Below are 18,203 nucleotides of genomic sequence, written 5' to 3' on the forward strand. Positions count from 1 at the left end.
CTACATACCCAGGCACTAGACAGCAGGGCTGGTAAGACTGGAAAAGAAATCCAGGCCCTCCAATCTGTGTATGTCAACTTTGAGGGATCCAAACCTGTTATTAGGAGACTGTTATTGTTCTGCCTACTTAACTAGAAGAAATTTAAATGTGAAGTTTGTTTTCCATTGAGGTATAGCAGGGATTAATTTATAGTATCAATTTACATTTTTGGCCATAAACAAGCTGTATGCTGGAAGTTAAAAGCCCATGACTGAGGAAAATTCAGAGAGGATAATGTTTATGTATTCAAAAAGCACAACTCAGAAGAAAATATTTATGTTACATGAGTTTGTTGTGTTTTATACTAATGTGTAACTAATGTGCTGCAGTTTATCAGTTCATCGAGTTTGTATGCAAGCCATGTACAAGTCCTTGTATTGAAAAAATGTGGTTTTGCTTATATTAATTGACAATTTGAATACAATACTTTCATATGTTTTGATTCAAGAACATTAAAATTAGTGAGTCTTTCTGACTTACTGGGGTTTGGATCAGGTACATCCTGCATTCTCTGTTGAAGCTAGCACTTCACCAAATGAGGCAAATGTGACAGCTCTTGTTTTTCTGAGTATACCCAGTCTTCTGTCTGCTCCGAAACATGTGAAGATAAGAATCCTTTTCATTTAAGGCATGTAAAATCATTACTGTGTTTTTCTCTTCTCCGGTCTTTTATTCAGCTACTCTTACCATTTTTTATGTCATTGGTTGAGAGACAGATTTATCACTCTCATCACACACAGGTCGTGATTTATTGGCCATGGAAATACAGACTCCCTCTGAGGAATATTGCAGAGATGTGAGCAGAAGCAATCTTGCAAGGGGTTAATGCTGTAATCTTTTTCTAGCCTGTTTACAATCCCAACTGTAGGCCAGTAACAGAAGAGGGTGGATCTAAAAAAGTACCGGAGGAGATGTGTGTGTGTGTGTATATGTGGGTGCATAAGTATGAATGTGTGTGCACACACACACTGTGCTTTTCTGAACTGCCTTGTGTGCCACCGGAATAAATCTTGTTCAGCCTGAGCAGGACTCTGTGTGCCAGGTGTTCCTGACGGAGAGTTGGAAGAGCTTCCTTGTACAACTGCGTCTTATTCCTCCTGAAGATTTCATTCAGAAATGTATTTGTTTGCTGAAGGAATGGGCAGATAGTTACAAACCCACCCACTTCTTCACCAAAGCTAACCTCTGGATACTGAAGAATGGAAATTGTTGATGCTAGCTTCCTCGGGAATGGTACCAATATTACTGCTTTCCTGTGTGATATCATCTTGGAGAATGACACTTTTTTCTGTGTGGATGATACACCTTATCCTTCTAAAGGTATGTACAGAAAAACAGATTTTTTTTCAGTTTTACTTCTAGCTGGAAGGAGGGATACTATGGAAAGAAACAGCTACACAAGGCTTTTTCTGTGAGAGAGTACAAAATCAACTGCTTGCTGGTAAGTTAAGATGAGAAACAGGCAGGAAAGAATTTAGTATGTGCTGGTTTTCCCTGTTGAAATTTCAACTAGAACAAAACTGGGATATAATGGAAAACTAAAACAGCAGCACTATTTGGGGCAACATGTAAACACACCTGCTAAGAACTTGGAAAAACATTATTTTTACTCTTTGAGCTATTCAGTAACATCAGATCAGGAGTTACCTGGTCTGATACCATGAATGAAAGTGATTAAATACGAAATTGTAGCAGTCTCAGGCTGAAAAAACATCATCGGTGTAATAAAATATTTTTGATTGCTGTATCATTTCTTACTTCTGTATAAAGGAGACAGTGAGGGAATAGTGGACACTAAGTAGTGTAAGCAGACCGTGACTCTTCAAGTGCACATAGTATTGCATGTATTGTATTTCAATGTTATACAATTCAGGTAGATCAGAATGAGTTTAGGAATTTCGGAACTTCCACTGATTTCACATTGGTATAAAGACATAAACCTTAGTAAAACTGAATACAGAAAGGGTTTTGAAAAGCTTTGCCTTTTGATTAAAGGATGAAACATACTAGTCTATGACCTGTCTGTTGCATAACTGATTTTTTTTCCTTGTAACAATTTTCAGATTTGCATCAGATAATTCGGATTCTACTGTATTGTTTGATATTTCTGCTCAGTGTTTTGGGGAACATTCTGGTTATTACAGTGCTGATAAGGAACAAGCGGATGAGAACAGTCACCAATACGTTCCTGCTGTCACTAGCAGTCAGTGACCTGATGCTCTGCCTCTTCTGCATGCCATTCACCCTCATTCCCAACCTGCTTAAGGATTTTATTTTTGGTAGTGCTGTTTGTAAAACTGCCACTTACTTCATGGGTAAGTCTTGGAAGTTTGTACTTATTTTGAAGGCTGACTAACAAGATAGGTGAAAAGGTCTTTGAAGACCAGTAAAAAGCTGATTGTTTCCATCTACCATCAAAGAGCTACCAAAATCATCAAGAAACAGCTTTGTAGTGCCAATCTTTGTGGTTCTAGTTTCCCCAGTATGATGCAGCAAAACACAGAGAGGCACCACTTAACTGCACACTGAAGTGCTTCACCAGGTCAGGTCAAGGGAGGAGTGTGTTTCATCAGAGCTTTAAAGAGGAACCCAGCACATGTGCTTGCTTACCCACCTCTGACAGAGTTATTAGCAGCATTCAGATCATCCATCCATCAGAAGTTACAGGGTTGCACAATCCTCACGAAGGGCAGATTCTGTCCACAGATTTTTGGTAGCAGTGATACATGAAAAAAAACATAGGCCCAAGTAGGTGTCATTTGCGGAGCTGGAATTTAGAGCAAGTGCTTTTTGAGAACAGAACAGGTGTGATCAGAGCTCACCAGAAGACCAGAAAATAGAGGTAAAAGTAGAGGTTTTACAGGCTGACTTTAAGAAACACCACTTTTATATGTTGTGCTGTACCTCCTTTGGGTGCGGAGCCAGGAGTTTCAAAATGCCTGGATTACGTATGTCTGTGTAACTGATTTTGTCTCATTTCCAATACCTCTCTGTGTTTGCTTGAGAAAAAAAAAAAAGAAAAAAAAAAGAAAAACAAGGAAAAAAAAAGATTATAACATATGTGAAGTTTTTGCTACCTTGGGAGATCCTCGGTTAATTACAGAAACCTCAGTTCTCCTTTCAACCCATGCCCTTGAGAACTTTGACGTAATGTGAAAGTACACAGCTAAAGAGTGCGAATGGGAAACCAACATCTTTTTGTAGATAAAACCAATAAAACTAAAGGCCATGTTTAAACAATCATAACGAATTGCTGCCATAAACACCATAAAACATTACTGAAGTATTGTCATCATTCTCTTATTTCATACTCTGTAAATTATAAAAATCCAGTTAAATAGTTTTGAATGTGAAATTTTTCATTATGAAGATGTTCTATTTTAAGTGTCAGAATGTGCATATTTCCTATGAGCAGTTCAGGTTATCAGAGTCTACAACTGACAAACAGAGACTGGCATTCATTGTATCACCTTAGTCTTCAATCTTAAAAGGTATGAAGCTTTATTTTAAATTACCCATAATTTGTGTGAAGCAAACTGTAAAGATTTTATATTTTGACCCACGTTAGAATATCCACAAAAATAATTTAATAAAAGGTAAGGCCATGAAATAAAACTTTGTGATAATGCTAAGAAATATTTATAATCTTGCAGTGACAAATTGGGGCACCTCAGTGAAAGAAGCACAGACTGCTGCATTATATTTTATAATATATTAACAGGAGAAATTAAGGGTACTTGAAGGACAAAGATTCTGCTTCATGACTTCATTTCTCCCCCTTTGTAACTCCATTAGCACCTAATTTTAAAAGTGATAACACATTTAATTCTCTTGAATCAGAAAATTAAATCAGTATTCAAGCAGGATACTAAAAAAATTAAAATAATAGATATGGGACTATGAACTTCTGTGTTAAAAGAGTAAATAACAGTGTAATTCCACTAATTTGAAAAGCTTATTTTAATTTCAGTGCGCTTACTTGAGTGTATAAACAACAGCAGCAAAGAGAAAAAATAGGAGGAAAAATTGTCTTCTTTCCCTGTTTTCAGAATTGCATGGTTTGGCAGAATGAATCTTTTCTCTTGGACTTCTGGAGTGAGAGAAGTGCAGAGCAGGAACATCAGCCTCAAGATTCAGAACCATTTCCCACACGGAATCATAGAATCACAGGGGTTGTAAGGGACCTCTAGAGATCATCAAGTCCAACTCCCCTGCTAAAGCAGGATCCCCTAGAGCACTTTACTCAGGACTGCAGCCAGACGGGTCTTCATTATGTCCAGAGAAGGGGACTCCACAACCTCCCTGGGCAGCCTGTTTCAGTGTTTTGGCACCCTCACTGTGAAAAAGTTTTTCCTCATATTTAGATGGAACTGCCTGTGTTCCAGCTTGTGCCTGTTGCACCTCATGTTGTCAGTGGAAACTTCTGAAAAGAGTCTGGTTCCATCCTCCTTGCACCTGCCCTTTAGACATTTATAGACATTGATACAGTCTCCTCTCAGTCATCTCTCCAGGCTTAAGAGCCCCAGCTCTCTCAGTCTTTCCTCATAAGGGAGATGCTCCAATCCCCCAATCTTCTTTGCTGCCTTTGACTGGACTCTCTCTAGTAGCTCCCTGTCTCTCTTGAACTGGGAAGCTCAGAATTGAACGTAAAATTCTAGATGTGGCCTCACCAGGGCAGAGGGGAAGGATGATTTCCCTCAACCTACTGGCCACACTCTTCCTAATGCATCCCAAGATATCATTGACCTTCTTGGCCACAAGGGTATAATGCTGGCTCATGGCTAACTTATTGTCTACCAGGACTCCCAGATCCTTCTCCTCAGGGCTGCTTTCCAACAGGTCCACCCCTAACCTATACTGATGCATGGGGTTCTTCCTCCCCAGGCGCAGGACCCTACACTTGCCCTTGTTGAACCTCATTAGATTCTTCTCTGTCCAGCTCTCCAGCCTGTCCAGGTCACACTGGATGGCAGCACAGCCCTCTGGAGTGTCAGCCACTCCTCCCAGTTTGGTATCATCATCAAACTTGCTGAGGATACACTCTGTCCCCTCATCCCGGTCATTGACGAATATGTTGAACTAGACCAGACCCAGTACTGACCCTAAGGGAACACCACTGCTTACAGCCCTCCAACTCAACCCTGATCATAACCCTCTGAGTTCTGTCACTCAACCAGCTCTTAATTCACTTAATTGTCCATACACTCTTTTCTGACTTACTCAGTATGAATTTTATAAATCTTTTAGCTTATAAATCGTTAGCTGAGTATTTTATTTTCTATATGGATACAGAAAGTTATCAAAACTATTAAAAATATCAAGAAGCTTTAAAACAAAATAATAACTTTTTTCTTTATTTTATATATATAGGTGTCTCTGTAAGTGTATCTACATTCAACCTGGTTGCTATATCTTTGGAGAGATACAGTGCCATTTGCAAACCTCTGCAATCCAGGGTCTGGCAGACAAAATCTCATGCCTTGAAAGTGATTGCTGCTACCTGGTGTGTTTCTTTCACCATCATGTCACCATACCCAATTTACAGCAAACTGGTACCTTTTACCAAGTATAACAACACCACAGCAAATATGTGTCGTCTCCTTTGGCCCAGTGATGTCATTCAGCAGTCTTGGTAAGACATAACTGACTGTTAGCAAATGCATAATTATCTGGTGGAAAACAGGATTTCATGGTAGCATTAAGCCTATTGAAAATCAAGTATTAACCTTCAGCAAACATTTACACTTCCATAATGCTTATTTAAGAAGTAAAAAAACCCTAAAAATAATATTTTAAAGTTACTTACATTTTGACACTTGTATGACTTCTCCCTTGTCATAGGAATGATACCCAACATGGCAGATTCTCACACTATGGCCTGCTAAGCCCCTACTATCACTGTAAAGAAAGCATGTGTCACTCTTCAAGTAGGAATGCTGCTTTCAGTCATTTATACATAAACGTAAATAATTTCAACTTAAATATTTTCAGATAAATCCTTAATTAATCTTTGAAAACCGCAAACACATACAAGCTCCCCTCTATGTGCTGCCTTGCCGGTTCATTTGTTTCTCTGAAGGTTCTCTGAAGCAGAGAAGTAGAATATGAGAAATTGGTGAGGTTGCAAACGCCTTTCTTGACAATTGAACAAAACCTCTTGGTTACTTACAGAGAATTGGGGCAGAGAGATGAGGGGAGAGACAGGGCTCCAAGTCTTACATGTCCAGGCAAAGCAAATAGTAGCACTATCAGTCTACACTATTATTTAGCTACTGTGTCCTTGCATAAGAGCTAAACACTTTAACTGGAACTGAGAAGATGTATGATTTTTTTTTTTTTTTGCTACTGAAGGTAAGTTGCAACTGGGAACAAGATTAAAGTAAGCAGCTCTTCAGAATGGTGTATCCACAGAGATAGTAAATTGGTATTAATATTTTCGATAGTCTGAGTTATTTGCCAGTATGAGTACATGGAGGGTGTAGGGTGAAATTCTCTCCTCTGTGGTGTTGTTGCAGATTCCCAGGTATGTTAGTAAGTTGGTACCAAAGTCCCAGGGAGCAGATAGACATAGGCTCATGGATGCATTGAAACAGAATGGTTTCCCCAACTTGTAATCCCATTAGAGAAGCTGCCTAGGAGTGTAACAGACATGCAACCAAGTAAAAGCTGCTTCCTTTAGGGAAGGGGTTGCCAGCCCAGGGATCTCTACCTGGAGCTCTGCATGGCACCAGGGATGGCAGCCCATGTGGCAGCTGCTGCTGCCCTGCCCAAGTGCCACAGCCCCTTGGTGAGTCAGGTCCCGCTGAAGTTGTGACTGCCAGTACCAGGGGCTCCTCAGAGAACCAGCAGCTGCTCATTTGGCTTCTGCAAGGCGATTTTAACATCATTCAGAGCTACAAAGTATCCGACACACATCCAGTTACAGCAGGGAGCCCCACTTTGAGACCTTCTGCCCCCTCTAATCACTAGCGGAGTGACCATCTCCCCTGGGCTGCGAAGGCTGGGCAATGGATGCTTTGCAGTCACAACAGCCTTGTTCCTGTACTTTGCCTGGGGGAAGATGGAGAAGAGGTGGGAAACTTCTGATTTCCAGAGCTGTCAAACAATGCTTTGTATTAGCATGAAAAAAATTCAGAAAAAGCTTAAAATCTGCCCCCCCTCCCAGTTCTTACCTGGAGAAAAATGAGTTCTTCTGTGAGACCAACACAAACTTGGTGTCAGTTTGTCTTTTGATTCTTTAGGTACACTTTCCTGCTACTCATACTCTTTCTGATTCCTGGGATTATAATGATGGTTGCGTATGGCCTCATTTCTTTGGAACTCTACAGAGGAATAAAATTTGATGCCAGCCAGAGAAAATATTCACGAGGTAACAATACATTTAGTTTTAGGGGCTTTTTTTAAAGTAAAAGTTGAAGATACGAGCAGTTATCTTGAGGTTACTAAAAGGAAAATTTTGCACTTCCATAAATGACATTATAGTCAGTTATGGTCGTGAACCTGCCAGATGCATTTGTTTCTTGAACCTATTCCATTATTCACTTGCAAATAATTCTTCACCTATGGCCTCTTTGCAAAGACTCTGGGCAGGATACATTAAATTTCCATTTTGCTTGTTATAGAAATACCAAGATTTTTGATTTTTTTTTCTGGCCATGAGTGAGGATCAATAAACACCACAATAAAAATCGTCAAGTTAGGATAGAAGCATATAATTTTGAAAACCATCTTCAGTGAATACTTGAATAACGTTTTTACATCTTTTACATACATTTGTATAGATTTAAGATGTGACAAATTTGGGAGATAGCAGCTGATACACAACTGACTTGGAATTAGATGAGTGCATTCTTTGATGAGCAATGAGTTATGTTATTTTTTTAGACTTAGACTCCATTCTTCATTTTTTAATGTGAATCACTGTTCAGAGATATTTTGCCAACTATTTAAGCACTAATTTATATGTACAGAAAGAAAAACAAGTACCTGCAGTGCCAAATATGAGGATGGAGATGGATGCTACCTCAACAAAACCAAAAGAAAAAGGAAAATGCCATTGCAGCAGCTCTCTGTTAGTAGCCATAGCAAAATAGACAGGGTGAGAAGCAACAGCTCTTCTGCCAACTTAATGGCCAAGAAACTCGTCATCCGCATGTTGATGGTGATAGTGATTTTGTTCTTCATTTGCTGGACTCCCATCTTCAGTGTCAATGCGTGGCGCGCATTTGACACCACTTCAGCAGACCAGCGTCTCTCAGGAGCTCCTATCTCCTTCATCCACTTGTTGTCCTACACTTCTGCCTGCGTGAACCCTATCATCTACTGCTTTATGAACAAGCGTTTCCGCATGGCTTTTCTAGCCACTTTCACCTGCTGCGCTAAGCAAACGCCCCCTGTGATACGGGGAGAGATTGGTGATGAAGAGGAGGGGAAGACCACAGGGGCTTCACTCTCCAAATGTTCTTACACGCACATGAATGCATCTGTGCCACCCTGAGCTGTGTCAGAAGAGGCTGCCAGTGGCCTACAGAAATTCAAGCCTTTATCACCTGGTCTTGGAAAGTGACTGTGGCATCAGCTGAAAGTGATTTAGTTCTGAGGTAATGAAACACTTCAGTTGACAGTAAAAGCAGTGAGAATGTTATGGGAAATGGATGCTATCACTGTTTGAGCTTTATATCTCTTTCTTTTAAAAAGTACAAAGGAGGAAGAAGGCTCTTTGAAGATAAGAGACTTTATAAAAAGCCTTAGAAGAGGCTCTATTTGTCATAAATTCTCCTGTAAAAATTGCTATCTTTTACGTCAACAGTTTAGCTCCGTGTTTGGCTGCAGTTCTCAGTATCTCTTAACATTTCCAAGATGCTAATAGACTCTCCTCAAACATGAGTACATGTATTGCAGTCTTCACCTCAATATCTATGCCTCATAATCCAAATTCTCCATTACATTTGTAGTATTTTTTCACATTTTTTTTGCTGAGCTAGTACACATTGAGATCATTTTGGTGTCATGGTCAATTAAAAGAAGAACTTTGGGGTGGGGATAATGGGTTTGTCCATGTGAAAATAATGCTTCTAAGTGAAATTATTTCTTTCTTTTTTAAAAAATAAAATTAAAATAAATTACTTTGTGGTCGCAATGAATTCTTCATTTAACATAATTTAATGTATTTTTTGGTTCAAATAAAATCCTCAGAACAAGCATGAAGGAGTGGTTTCTTCTGTGCAGCTGCAAGCACCCATGTGGGCAAGCAATCAGGTTGTAGATGAGCCCCAGGGGCTCACAAAGAAATTGTCACACAGGGATAAACCTTGGAATAACTATTTTCCCCAACTACGCATATGTGTAAAAGGACTCAACATAGAAAAAAATATATTTGAATGATGTAATTATTGGTGTTTTACTGAGAAACAAATTCAGGCTCTTTCCTGTGCAGCACACAGGAGAATGTGGGTGTTCAGGTGACACCCTTTACTCTGTGAAGCTCAGCAGAGAAGTTACATCATTCATATTGTTTTGTGAAAATATCCTGTTGGAGATGCTTGTACGTTCTAGCTGAGTCAGTATAATTAAAAAAAACAACTTGTTATTAGGCAGAGATGGAAACTGAGCACAGTGTGGAATGTAGATGTGAATATTAAATATAACCCATCTCAAGGTTTTTAATCAGGAAAATCTGATCTCTTGATTTTAAGAGAATGATTTTAAATTGGAAATACAGTTTGAGTTCCAGGCACTCAGATTCATGTTCTGCCCTCAATTATTGCCTGAAATGCTTTAGCTGTACAACTTAGCACACAGCTTTGCTTTTTTTTTTTTTTTCATCAAGCTTGTCCAGAGACAGGAAATTAAAAAAATAATAATAATAAAAAATAATTTCTAAACAGTATTTATACACAATCCGTAGAAATAATGTTTTGCCTCCCACATTAATAAAGTGGCACTGTTCCCGGAATGGTGCTGAGACTACTGACATCGATCTGACCTTTTGCAAATATCCACCTCATTAAACTATGGGATTTAATTGGTAACAATGAAATTAAAATTTTACTTCACTTGAGGATGCAGGATGGTATGTTCTACAAACCTGTCCTGTGTGTTGAAACTGAAGGAACAAACACAGCTGCTTTGGGATTTTTGTGGAAGAGCCAGTGCAGAAAATTAGTTGCAAAATATTCTATACAATTTGAATGCTGGGACTTATATTAGAACATAGTTTACAAATTGTTGTTTAAGTTTAAAATACCCCCACATTTTAATAGTAAATTGGATGTCAGTATTGCTGACTAGGTGCTGTATAGCAAGACATCCTGCTTCACAGCTCTGTATGCACTTTAAAAGGTAAATTTTGTAGTTGTGGATGCTCTGGTACCTCCAGAGCACGTAGCGGTATGTGCACTGTTCACCTGCTCCCAGTGGTTTAGTCTGAGGATAGTGGTTTCAGTTGAAAGAAAAGAGCTATTTTCAACAATGCCTTAATCAGGTCACAGCCTCCGTAGTCTCCAGTACCTGTGGCTGAAAAGGGCAGTCTCTGACTGATTCCCCATTCGTAACCATCAGGGAGCACAATTTGGAGGTGATGAGTGGAGGGAGGCAAGAGAAGATCCTGATGGAGTGACAGTTGGCAGTCAATCAGGGAAGGGTTAGAAATGTGCCAAGACAGTCACTTTTGTGTTTGTCCCACCCTCATTCTGAGCAGGTGTCATTCTTCCCCTCCACTGCTCCCTATATACCTTTTTTCTTGTAAAACAGACACATTAGCTCTTTGACCAAGTTTCCAAAGTCAGAGCCTTAAGTCAAATTTCAGCAAGGAGCAGGAAGTTTTTAAAATGCAATATTGCAATCCAGTAATTTTACTGTCTTCTGTCCTGGTCTCTCAGCAGAGGAAATTCCAGCCTTTCTACAACCCACATGGAACTTAATGCCATTTTCCCTAGTCTGTGAACTGCAGAAGTCATTCCAAGCACTGAATTTTGCCCTTCCTTTGCTAAAGAATCTTGAAATCCTTCCAGCACCTTTAATTCAGGTACTGCCTTAGCAGCAATGTGCCTTCAACAATAAAGATGGGTAGAATAAACATACCAAAATAAAACAGCTCATAAAATCTCCTTATTTTAACATTTATTTATAAGAGCTGGGGCGGGGGGGGGGGGGGGGGGGAGAAATCCTAACCTAAAATTCTAATTCTACAATGAGCAGTACCTAAAAGCAAACTGCTTCCCAGATGTAGCAGACAAAGGACAAAAAAATAAATTTCAGGTGTATAATGCCTATAAATCTCTGAACTCTTTCTCTTCTCCTTTCTCCCCTCACTCCCAGGTTTTTTTCTCTTTCTGTCTTTCTCTTATCCCTTTCAGCTGCATTTGACCATCTTTCCTTCTTCTGTACCCTTCCCAGTCTCTAGGTTATTTTCCCACCACCAACAGTTGCTATTTTTTCCCTCTTTGACAGGTTTATATTCCTTTACAGATTTACTTCCCCAGAAAACATTCTCATCTTCATTTCCCCCTATTTTCTCAGATCGACAGGCTCCTGAAACACATTGCTCCAAGCAATGTATTCTGCCCACAACGCAAGTTCTGCAATTGCCTCTTACAATGCTATGCCTGGGCTAGCACCTTGTCTCTCTTCGAATGCTGGCTCCTGGCGTGCTCAAACAAGTAGTACAGACTAGTCTGTAAGACAAAACTATGGTGCTAAATAACATCAAATTCCCCTTTGCTACTTCTGTCCTTATTGCTTGCACTCTCTATTATTAGGGTGTGCTTTAGATGCCTAAAATAGTGCTAAATACAGCACTTGGTGCAGGTCGAATTAAGGATCTATATCGTGCTCTGAATGAAAAGCAGCATATAGATTTAGAACTGCAGCCACCAAAGGTTTACAAACCCCTTACACCAGTCGTGGCCTCTTTTCCAACGTGGTCAAGCCCTTCTCGGCAAGCTGGTGCTGCTGTCTGGGCTCCCAACTGCTCCTCAATCCCCTCCTGCCTCTGAGCTCAGGGATGGTGCAACCCAGGTTCTCATGATGTGGCTCATCACAACATTTCCTGATTTGGAATAGATTATTTTATTATCAGACTATACTGAAATAATACAATATAGAAATATTGCTGCCAAAGCATAGCAAATAAACACACAGTCACACTGTTTCCAACAGTATTTAGCAAGATTTCTCTTAAAAGCAGGCACTTGCTTAGAGCACATGCAAAACCATATTAGGGCAGAGGGCTGAGCTGAAGATAGCTGCATTTCAAAGGACCTTGCAAATAGAGGCTGCCAGGAAAATCTGCATGAAAAAACTATGTAGAGCAGGATATAACACTGCTAGTGTTTCTGAATCACAGATAATCTGCAGTCAGATGAACTTGCACTAGGAGCAGAAACAGACCAGAACATGGTAGGCATTCAATGACTGCAGTCAAACCATCTTGTAATCTTACAATTGCAATTGTGAAGGCAGTTTTTTAAATGTCTTTTTCCTCATGAAAAAATTAATGAATTCAGGTGCTGAGAGGATTTTAACAGCTACTTGTCTCCTTTATTTTCTCAGGGACCCTGAGCTGATAGCTTTTTATACAAATCCAGATATACAAACTAAGAGTGTCGGCAGATCCAAGGATGGTACTTACGTCCTCTTCCATTTCTCAGGATTTTGGTAAACATGCCTCTTTTTGTTTTTTCCCCAGTCTAAATGAAATGGTTGTGGAGAGAAACTTGCAGTTCCTAGTGCAAAAGTTGCTTATTCTCAAGAGACAAGTGAAGAAATATAAATGGCATTGGGTACAGATTATATGAAAGGAGAGACTGTAACCTTTTTATTACAGCATCAGAGAAAAGGTGGTAGGGAGTATATAAAATAACCTGGGGTTTTTTTGCATTGTTTTTGTTTGTTGTTGATGGTGGTTTTGGTTTGTTTGGGGTTTGTTGAAAACTATCTTGCTCTTCCACTTAAAATATGACACAGACCAATGAAATCACACTTCACTCAGATGTGTATGTAGGTCAGCAACTTGCTCACTCTCTGACCATAGTGTTACTATCCATTTTTCTATATGTATTATTCACTTCTGTTAAACAGCTCCAACTTTTTATTCAGTCAATCCCTGGATCTTTTCTCATCGGTTACATCCGCATCATAGTAATGCATGCCCTAAAGATGGCAAAATTTTTGTCTAAGTATTTTATAAAAAGACCCATTTCTAGCATTATTTACTTGTTTTTTCCCCCTGCAATGCTTGTTAGGCTGTGTTTGGTACCTACCAAAGGAGAAAAAAAATGCACAAGAAATGTTTATGAACTGTAAAGCTCCTGCTTTGCTTGCCTAATGGAAAATCATCCCTGCTAAGAGTTGTCTGCATCACTGCAAACAATTATGACACAAAGAACTTCCCTTGGCTTCCACTTCCAGTTGTGCCCAAAAAGAACTAGTTTTGAGATAATGAGATGTCAGTTGTCCAGTGTGCTGTGAGAACAAAATATCTTCATTAGCATGAGTGGGTAGCAAACATCAAGTAGGAATCATCCCCTATTTCCAGCTATTTTGGTGGTTATTAAAAATCTAATAAATATCTCCTGATAGAAAGAAGTCATGCAACTTTGATTTAAAACTGGCCAAATCACTGCATAGCTCCTGTGAAAGTTCTACAAATACCACTGCTACAAAACAAGCATGAAGAACAGTCACATATACAGAACCTAAATTCATAGGAAAGGGGCTGCTTATGCTCCTGGTTTCATGTCAGAAGCAATTTTAAAAAAAATTATTAAATGGACAGTGGCTTGTGGTCTTGTCCTGTGAATATTTAGAAATTGGTAAGAACCCTCATTCAGGACAAAGTGAAGAATTAAGCAGAGGTGAAACCACAGGAACAACTGCAATAAATAGATGACAATACCCAAGAGAGAACTGGCCAACCAGCTGGGAGTGCTACTTTGCCTCTTACAAACATGTCACGGGCTTTCCAACACCTGAGATATTTGGGATTTCTTAGCCAAACTGAGGATAGATGTGGCATAACGAGAGCTGATTTCTTGCTCTAAAACTGGCTCAAAACTCAGTCGACATGCCTCCAGGGAATGTTTCACCATGTTCCTTCATGAATCAGAGAATCATAGAATGGTTTATGTTGGAAGGGACCTTGAAGATCACCTAGTTTCAACCCCCCTGCATGGGCAGGGACACCTTCCACTAGACCAGGTTGCTCAAAGCCCCATCCAACCTGGCCTTGAACACTTCCAGGGAGGGGGCATCCACAACCTCACTGGGCAACCTGTTCCAGTGGCTCAACACCCTCAGAGTAAAGAATTTCTTCCTAATGTCTAACCTAAATCTACCTTCTTCCAGTTTGAAACCATTACCCTTTGTCCTATCACTATGCATCCTTTTAAAAAGCCCCTCTAGCCCCTTCAGGCACTGGAAGGCTGCTATAAGGTCTCCCTAGAGCCTTCTCTTCTCCAGGCTGAACAGCCCCAACTCCCCCAGACTGTATTCCTAGGAGAGATGCTCCAGCCCTTGGATCATCATTGTAGCCCTCCTCTGGACTTGCTCCAAGAGCTCTACATCCCTTCCTGTGTTGAGGGCTCCAGAACTGGACACAGTAACAGAATGCAGGGGGACAGCCTGCCATCTCACCATAGGTTGTAGGGAAACTTCTGCTTGGGCACCTTCTTCCTCACCAACTTCGGGATCTCCGCCCCAGCACTGCTCTCAGTTTCCAGCACAGCTCTTTCTCCCCTGCTAGCTCTGCTCAGGTCTCATGTAAGTCTTTTGTATGTTAATCACTGAAGTGCATCTATTGTCTCTCTAATGGATCCCTGGCTGGTTTTGGAGCTTGGGGAGCTTCTCAGCTTCTTACCAGAGACACCCATGGGGCCCTCACCTCACTACCAAAAAACCCACCAAACATTTGGCTATAAGACAGGTTCTCACAGTGGATTTTTAGCAAGGAGAAAATTGTGCTAATATCAAAATTAGCACTTCACTAGGATTGCAGACCTATGAAAAGGATCCAGAAAACATATCTCAGTGCCTTTGTGTTTATTAAATAGGAAATCTGTTTAAATAATGTCAACTGACTGAAGCAAAACAATACAGTGTAGGAGAGGCTGTCAGGCATAGCTCTGTGTTCCCTGGTATTTTTCAAGCAATTTTTTTTCCTTTCATATTTATTTCCTTCCTTTTCTCAAGCAATGAAAAGCAAAAGCGGGTAGAAAGTCAAATAATGTTTATTGAAAGGAAGGGTTTTCCACAAGATATTAAATGTTTATTAACATCCAGTATGACTCTTTTGCTGCATGAATTTGTGAAATATTTATTAAAACCAGGATAGACCTTCTTTGCTACAACACTGAAGAGACAACTGACAAGCTTCCAATTACAGAGGCTGCGTGAAGTGCGACAGAGCAAGCTGCAGGTGTACAGCTTTGTCCTGTATTGCTTTTGTGAAATTTGTAAGAGATTAATGAGACTGGTAGAAGAGTGAATATTTAGAAAGACGGTGACTAAAACCAAAGTTGAATCTGATGCACTTGCAGCTGGAAACGTAGTTCTGCAGAGCCCAAACATAGGGCTGGGAGAGGAATGGAAGAACAGGTGAACAGGAAACATTTCAGCCTTGTAGAGTGTGTGTGTGGGGAAGATTGTAATAAGGAAAGGACAATGTGATGCGGAGATAAAAAAATAATTGCAAACACTTTCTGGTTTTGGATTGTCAAGACCCTCTTGAAACCACAAGGGTGCGCTCTGTATGGGAAGGAGGCATGAGGGGAGTGGACACGAGGGGAGCAGACAAGTTTCCCTGGGCAGCAAGATGAAAGGAAAAACAAACGCCACTCTGGGCGAGGTTGAAAGTGGAGATTTGAAAATAAAACAACTATTCTATAAAGAATTTCTTTTCTATAGGCTTTGCATAGGATTCTGACAGCAGGACAGAGCATACAAGTGGAGCTGGGGGTCCCTGCAGCATGCTCTAGAGAAGCCAGATGCAGAAGTGATCTCATGGCCATGGAAAAATTGCCACATACAAAGCCCTGCTAGCCTGCAGCACCTGCTGTATATGCTTGTATGAGTCAGGCATCTCTCACCTGAGTTTAAACTACACCACCACATTAGCATATTCTAGATGGGTTCAGAGAATATAACACTATGTTTTTCTGTCCCCAAAGCTTAGTACCCCAGAACACAGCACATCTGTGGGACCTACAGAGAGCTGCACCTGCATGTGTGGTCCACCAGCCAACACAGACCTTATCTATGCTACCACAGGCATGACAGTCTATTAGGGACCTATACTCCATCAGACAGAGCTACCAGTGACAAAGGTTTCAGAAAACATAAAACCCAGTTGCAGTCAGGTAAGCAAAAAAAAAGTACCTATATAAGCAAGGGATTATTTAAAAAAGAAACAACCATTCCCTCAACCACTCCTCTCCTTCCCCCACCACTGTGGTGCTTAACAGTTACCGGTAATTGAAACACTCTACTCTTCTCCAACATCCTGTAAATGAAGTTAAAGATAGGATGAAATAGGTATTGCCTTTCCTGCCTCACTTTCGCTGAAGTGCTTTTACAGTACAGAGCTTCTGTGACCTCATTCTGAGGACTGACAGCAGCAGTCTGTTGTTACGCATCTCAGTGCTACCAGTTGGCTTCACTAGGTAAGAACTTCCAAATCTACGTCTGCTTATACTATAATGCCTTGTAGACTCAATTATTCTCCTAACTCTACCAAAAGCAACATGCTTTTAAATTAAAATAAACTTACCAAAATGCAATTTTAGAACTGATTCATGTTGCATCTGTGTTTCCTCCAAATTTAGTTTGAATAATGTTTGCTGATGTACTACTACATAAAACAAACTGAAGAACTTTGATACTAATTCCCATGTGCCTGTGGCCTCAAATGTAGCCATCTGTGCAACTTCAGGCCCTGCTTCTGAGCCAAGAATTGTTATTTATGTAATTTGTCCTTGGTCGTCTCTGGAAGAACATATTTGTGCAAGTGCTTTTGAGTACTTTCCTGTGTCTGTGAGACTCTCTCCACCTGTGTGATCAGCTATCGCAGATAGCGGTCGGAAGGGCTTCTGAAGAAGGGACACTTGGAAACACCTGCTTTTCAGTTATATGATCAAGTAACTTTACACTTTTTTTTTTTTTTAATGCAACATTTCACATCTGGCTTGAGTTCCCCTTACTTTGTTACATAGCTGTAATATGAAACTCTCTCACCTCCTATGACTGATCTCTAAATTCTGGCAATTTTCCTTTCTCCACATGAAGTATTGCCAAGTCTAACGCTCTCACAAACAGGTCACCAACAAAACCAGTGATCTGCATCCAGAAAATTAAAGCAATTTTTGATTGCTCCTCCAGATGCATTTTGACAGTCCTCATCAAACTCTAAGGTTAATTTCATTAATATTTCAGGATTTCCATGCCCTCTCTGACAAGTTACATATAAAAACGTTTACATATAAAAAATGGGCAATCTTGCACATTTTGGTTTCTTGCATTTCAGCCCTTCAGCTCTTTCTATGGCAGAAAGTGAGATGTCACAATTAGTCTACCTCTTATGGAGTGGCCTACCAACAGCACTCAAAATAAGGGGAGACAGATCTGTGCTCTAGATTTCACTCTTTGCAAGACATTTTAAGGACTAACAGCACATATATATGTATTGTTAAGGGAGGCAGAAGTCTGGGCAACAAGATCAAACTGGATTCATGTTTTTGGCACCGAGTGACATAGAAGCAGCATTTTCAGGCCACTGTATGACCATGTAGATTGTGTCTGTACCGAGACAGGAGGAAATTAGATTAAAATGTAGACATTTAAATGTCTTTCGGCCTGGGTGGGTTGATTAGGTACTTTGGGTTAAATCTTCAAGAAATGGGCTAAAAAAGTGGGGAACACACAAGGTTCTGCTGATGACTTGGAGACCTCATACACTTCATTAGCTAGTTCTGCTTCAAAATCAGTGCAGGGTCAGTTACATCTAATCCTATTTGTTCCCAAACAGCAGCTGCTGCAAACAATTTTGGGCTTACATTTGCAGATTCTGTGGTCATCAATGAGACTCTGTCTGCTTAAGGATGTCAGAATTCCTTCTTCTGGGCCAACATCACTGTTGGCCACTGGAAAAAAACCAAACCAACAACCTAAG

At 40.2% G+C, this 18,203-nt stretch overlaps 1 protein-coding gene across 1 annotated transcript; it reads left to right on the top strand.

Moving 5' to 3' along the window:
* Window positions 1-1,082: 1,082 nt before the first annotated feature.
* On the top strand, window positions 1,083-8,537 carry CCKAR (cholecystokinin A receptor). The gene is made up of 5 exons (XM_051618429.1): window positions 1,083-1,360; window positions 2,104-2,355; window positions 5,411-5,672; window positions 7,282-7,409; window positions 8,011-8,537. Exons 1-5 carry the CDS (start codon window positions 1,240-1,242, stop codon window positions 8,535-8,537), a joined length of 1,290 nt encoding a protein of 429 aa, XP_051474389.1. The 5' UTR covers window positions 1,083-1,239.
* The last annotated feature ends 9,666 nt before the right edge of the window (window positions 8,538-18,203 follow it).

Source organism: Apus apus, chromosome 4, assembly GCF_020740795.1.
Source record: "Apus apus isolate bApuApu2 chromosome 4, bApuApu2.pri.cur, whole genome shotgun sequence".
NCBI classification, from domain to species: domain Eukaryota; kingdom Metazoa; phylum Chordata; class Aves; order Apodiformes; family Apodidae; genus Apus; species Apus apus.

Excerpts from the sequence above, each read along its gene's own strand:
- CCKAR (XM_051618429.1), top strand. The coding sequence starts at position 1,240 with ATGGAAATTGTTGATGCTAGCTTCCTCGGGAATGGTACCAATATTACT. Across the intron at positions 1,361-2,103 it reads TACACCTTATCCTTCTAAAG|ATTTGCATCAGATAATTCGG; the intron begins GTATGTACAGAA and ends AACAATTTTCAG. Across the intron at positions 7,410-8,010 it reads CCAGAGAAAATATTCACGAG|AAAGAAAAACAAGTACCTGC; the intron begins GTAACAATACAT and ends TTATATGTACAG.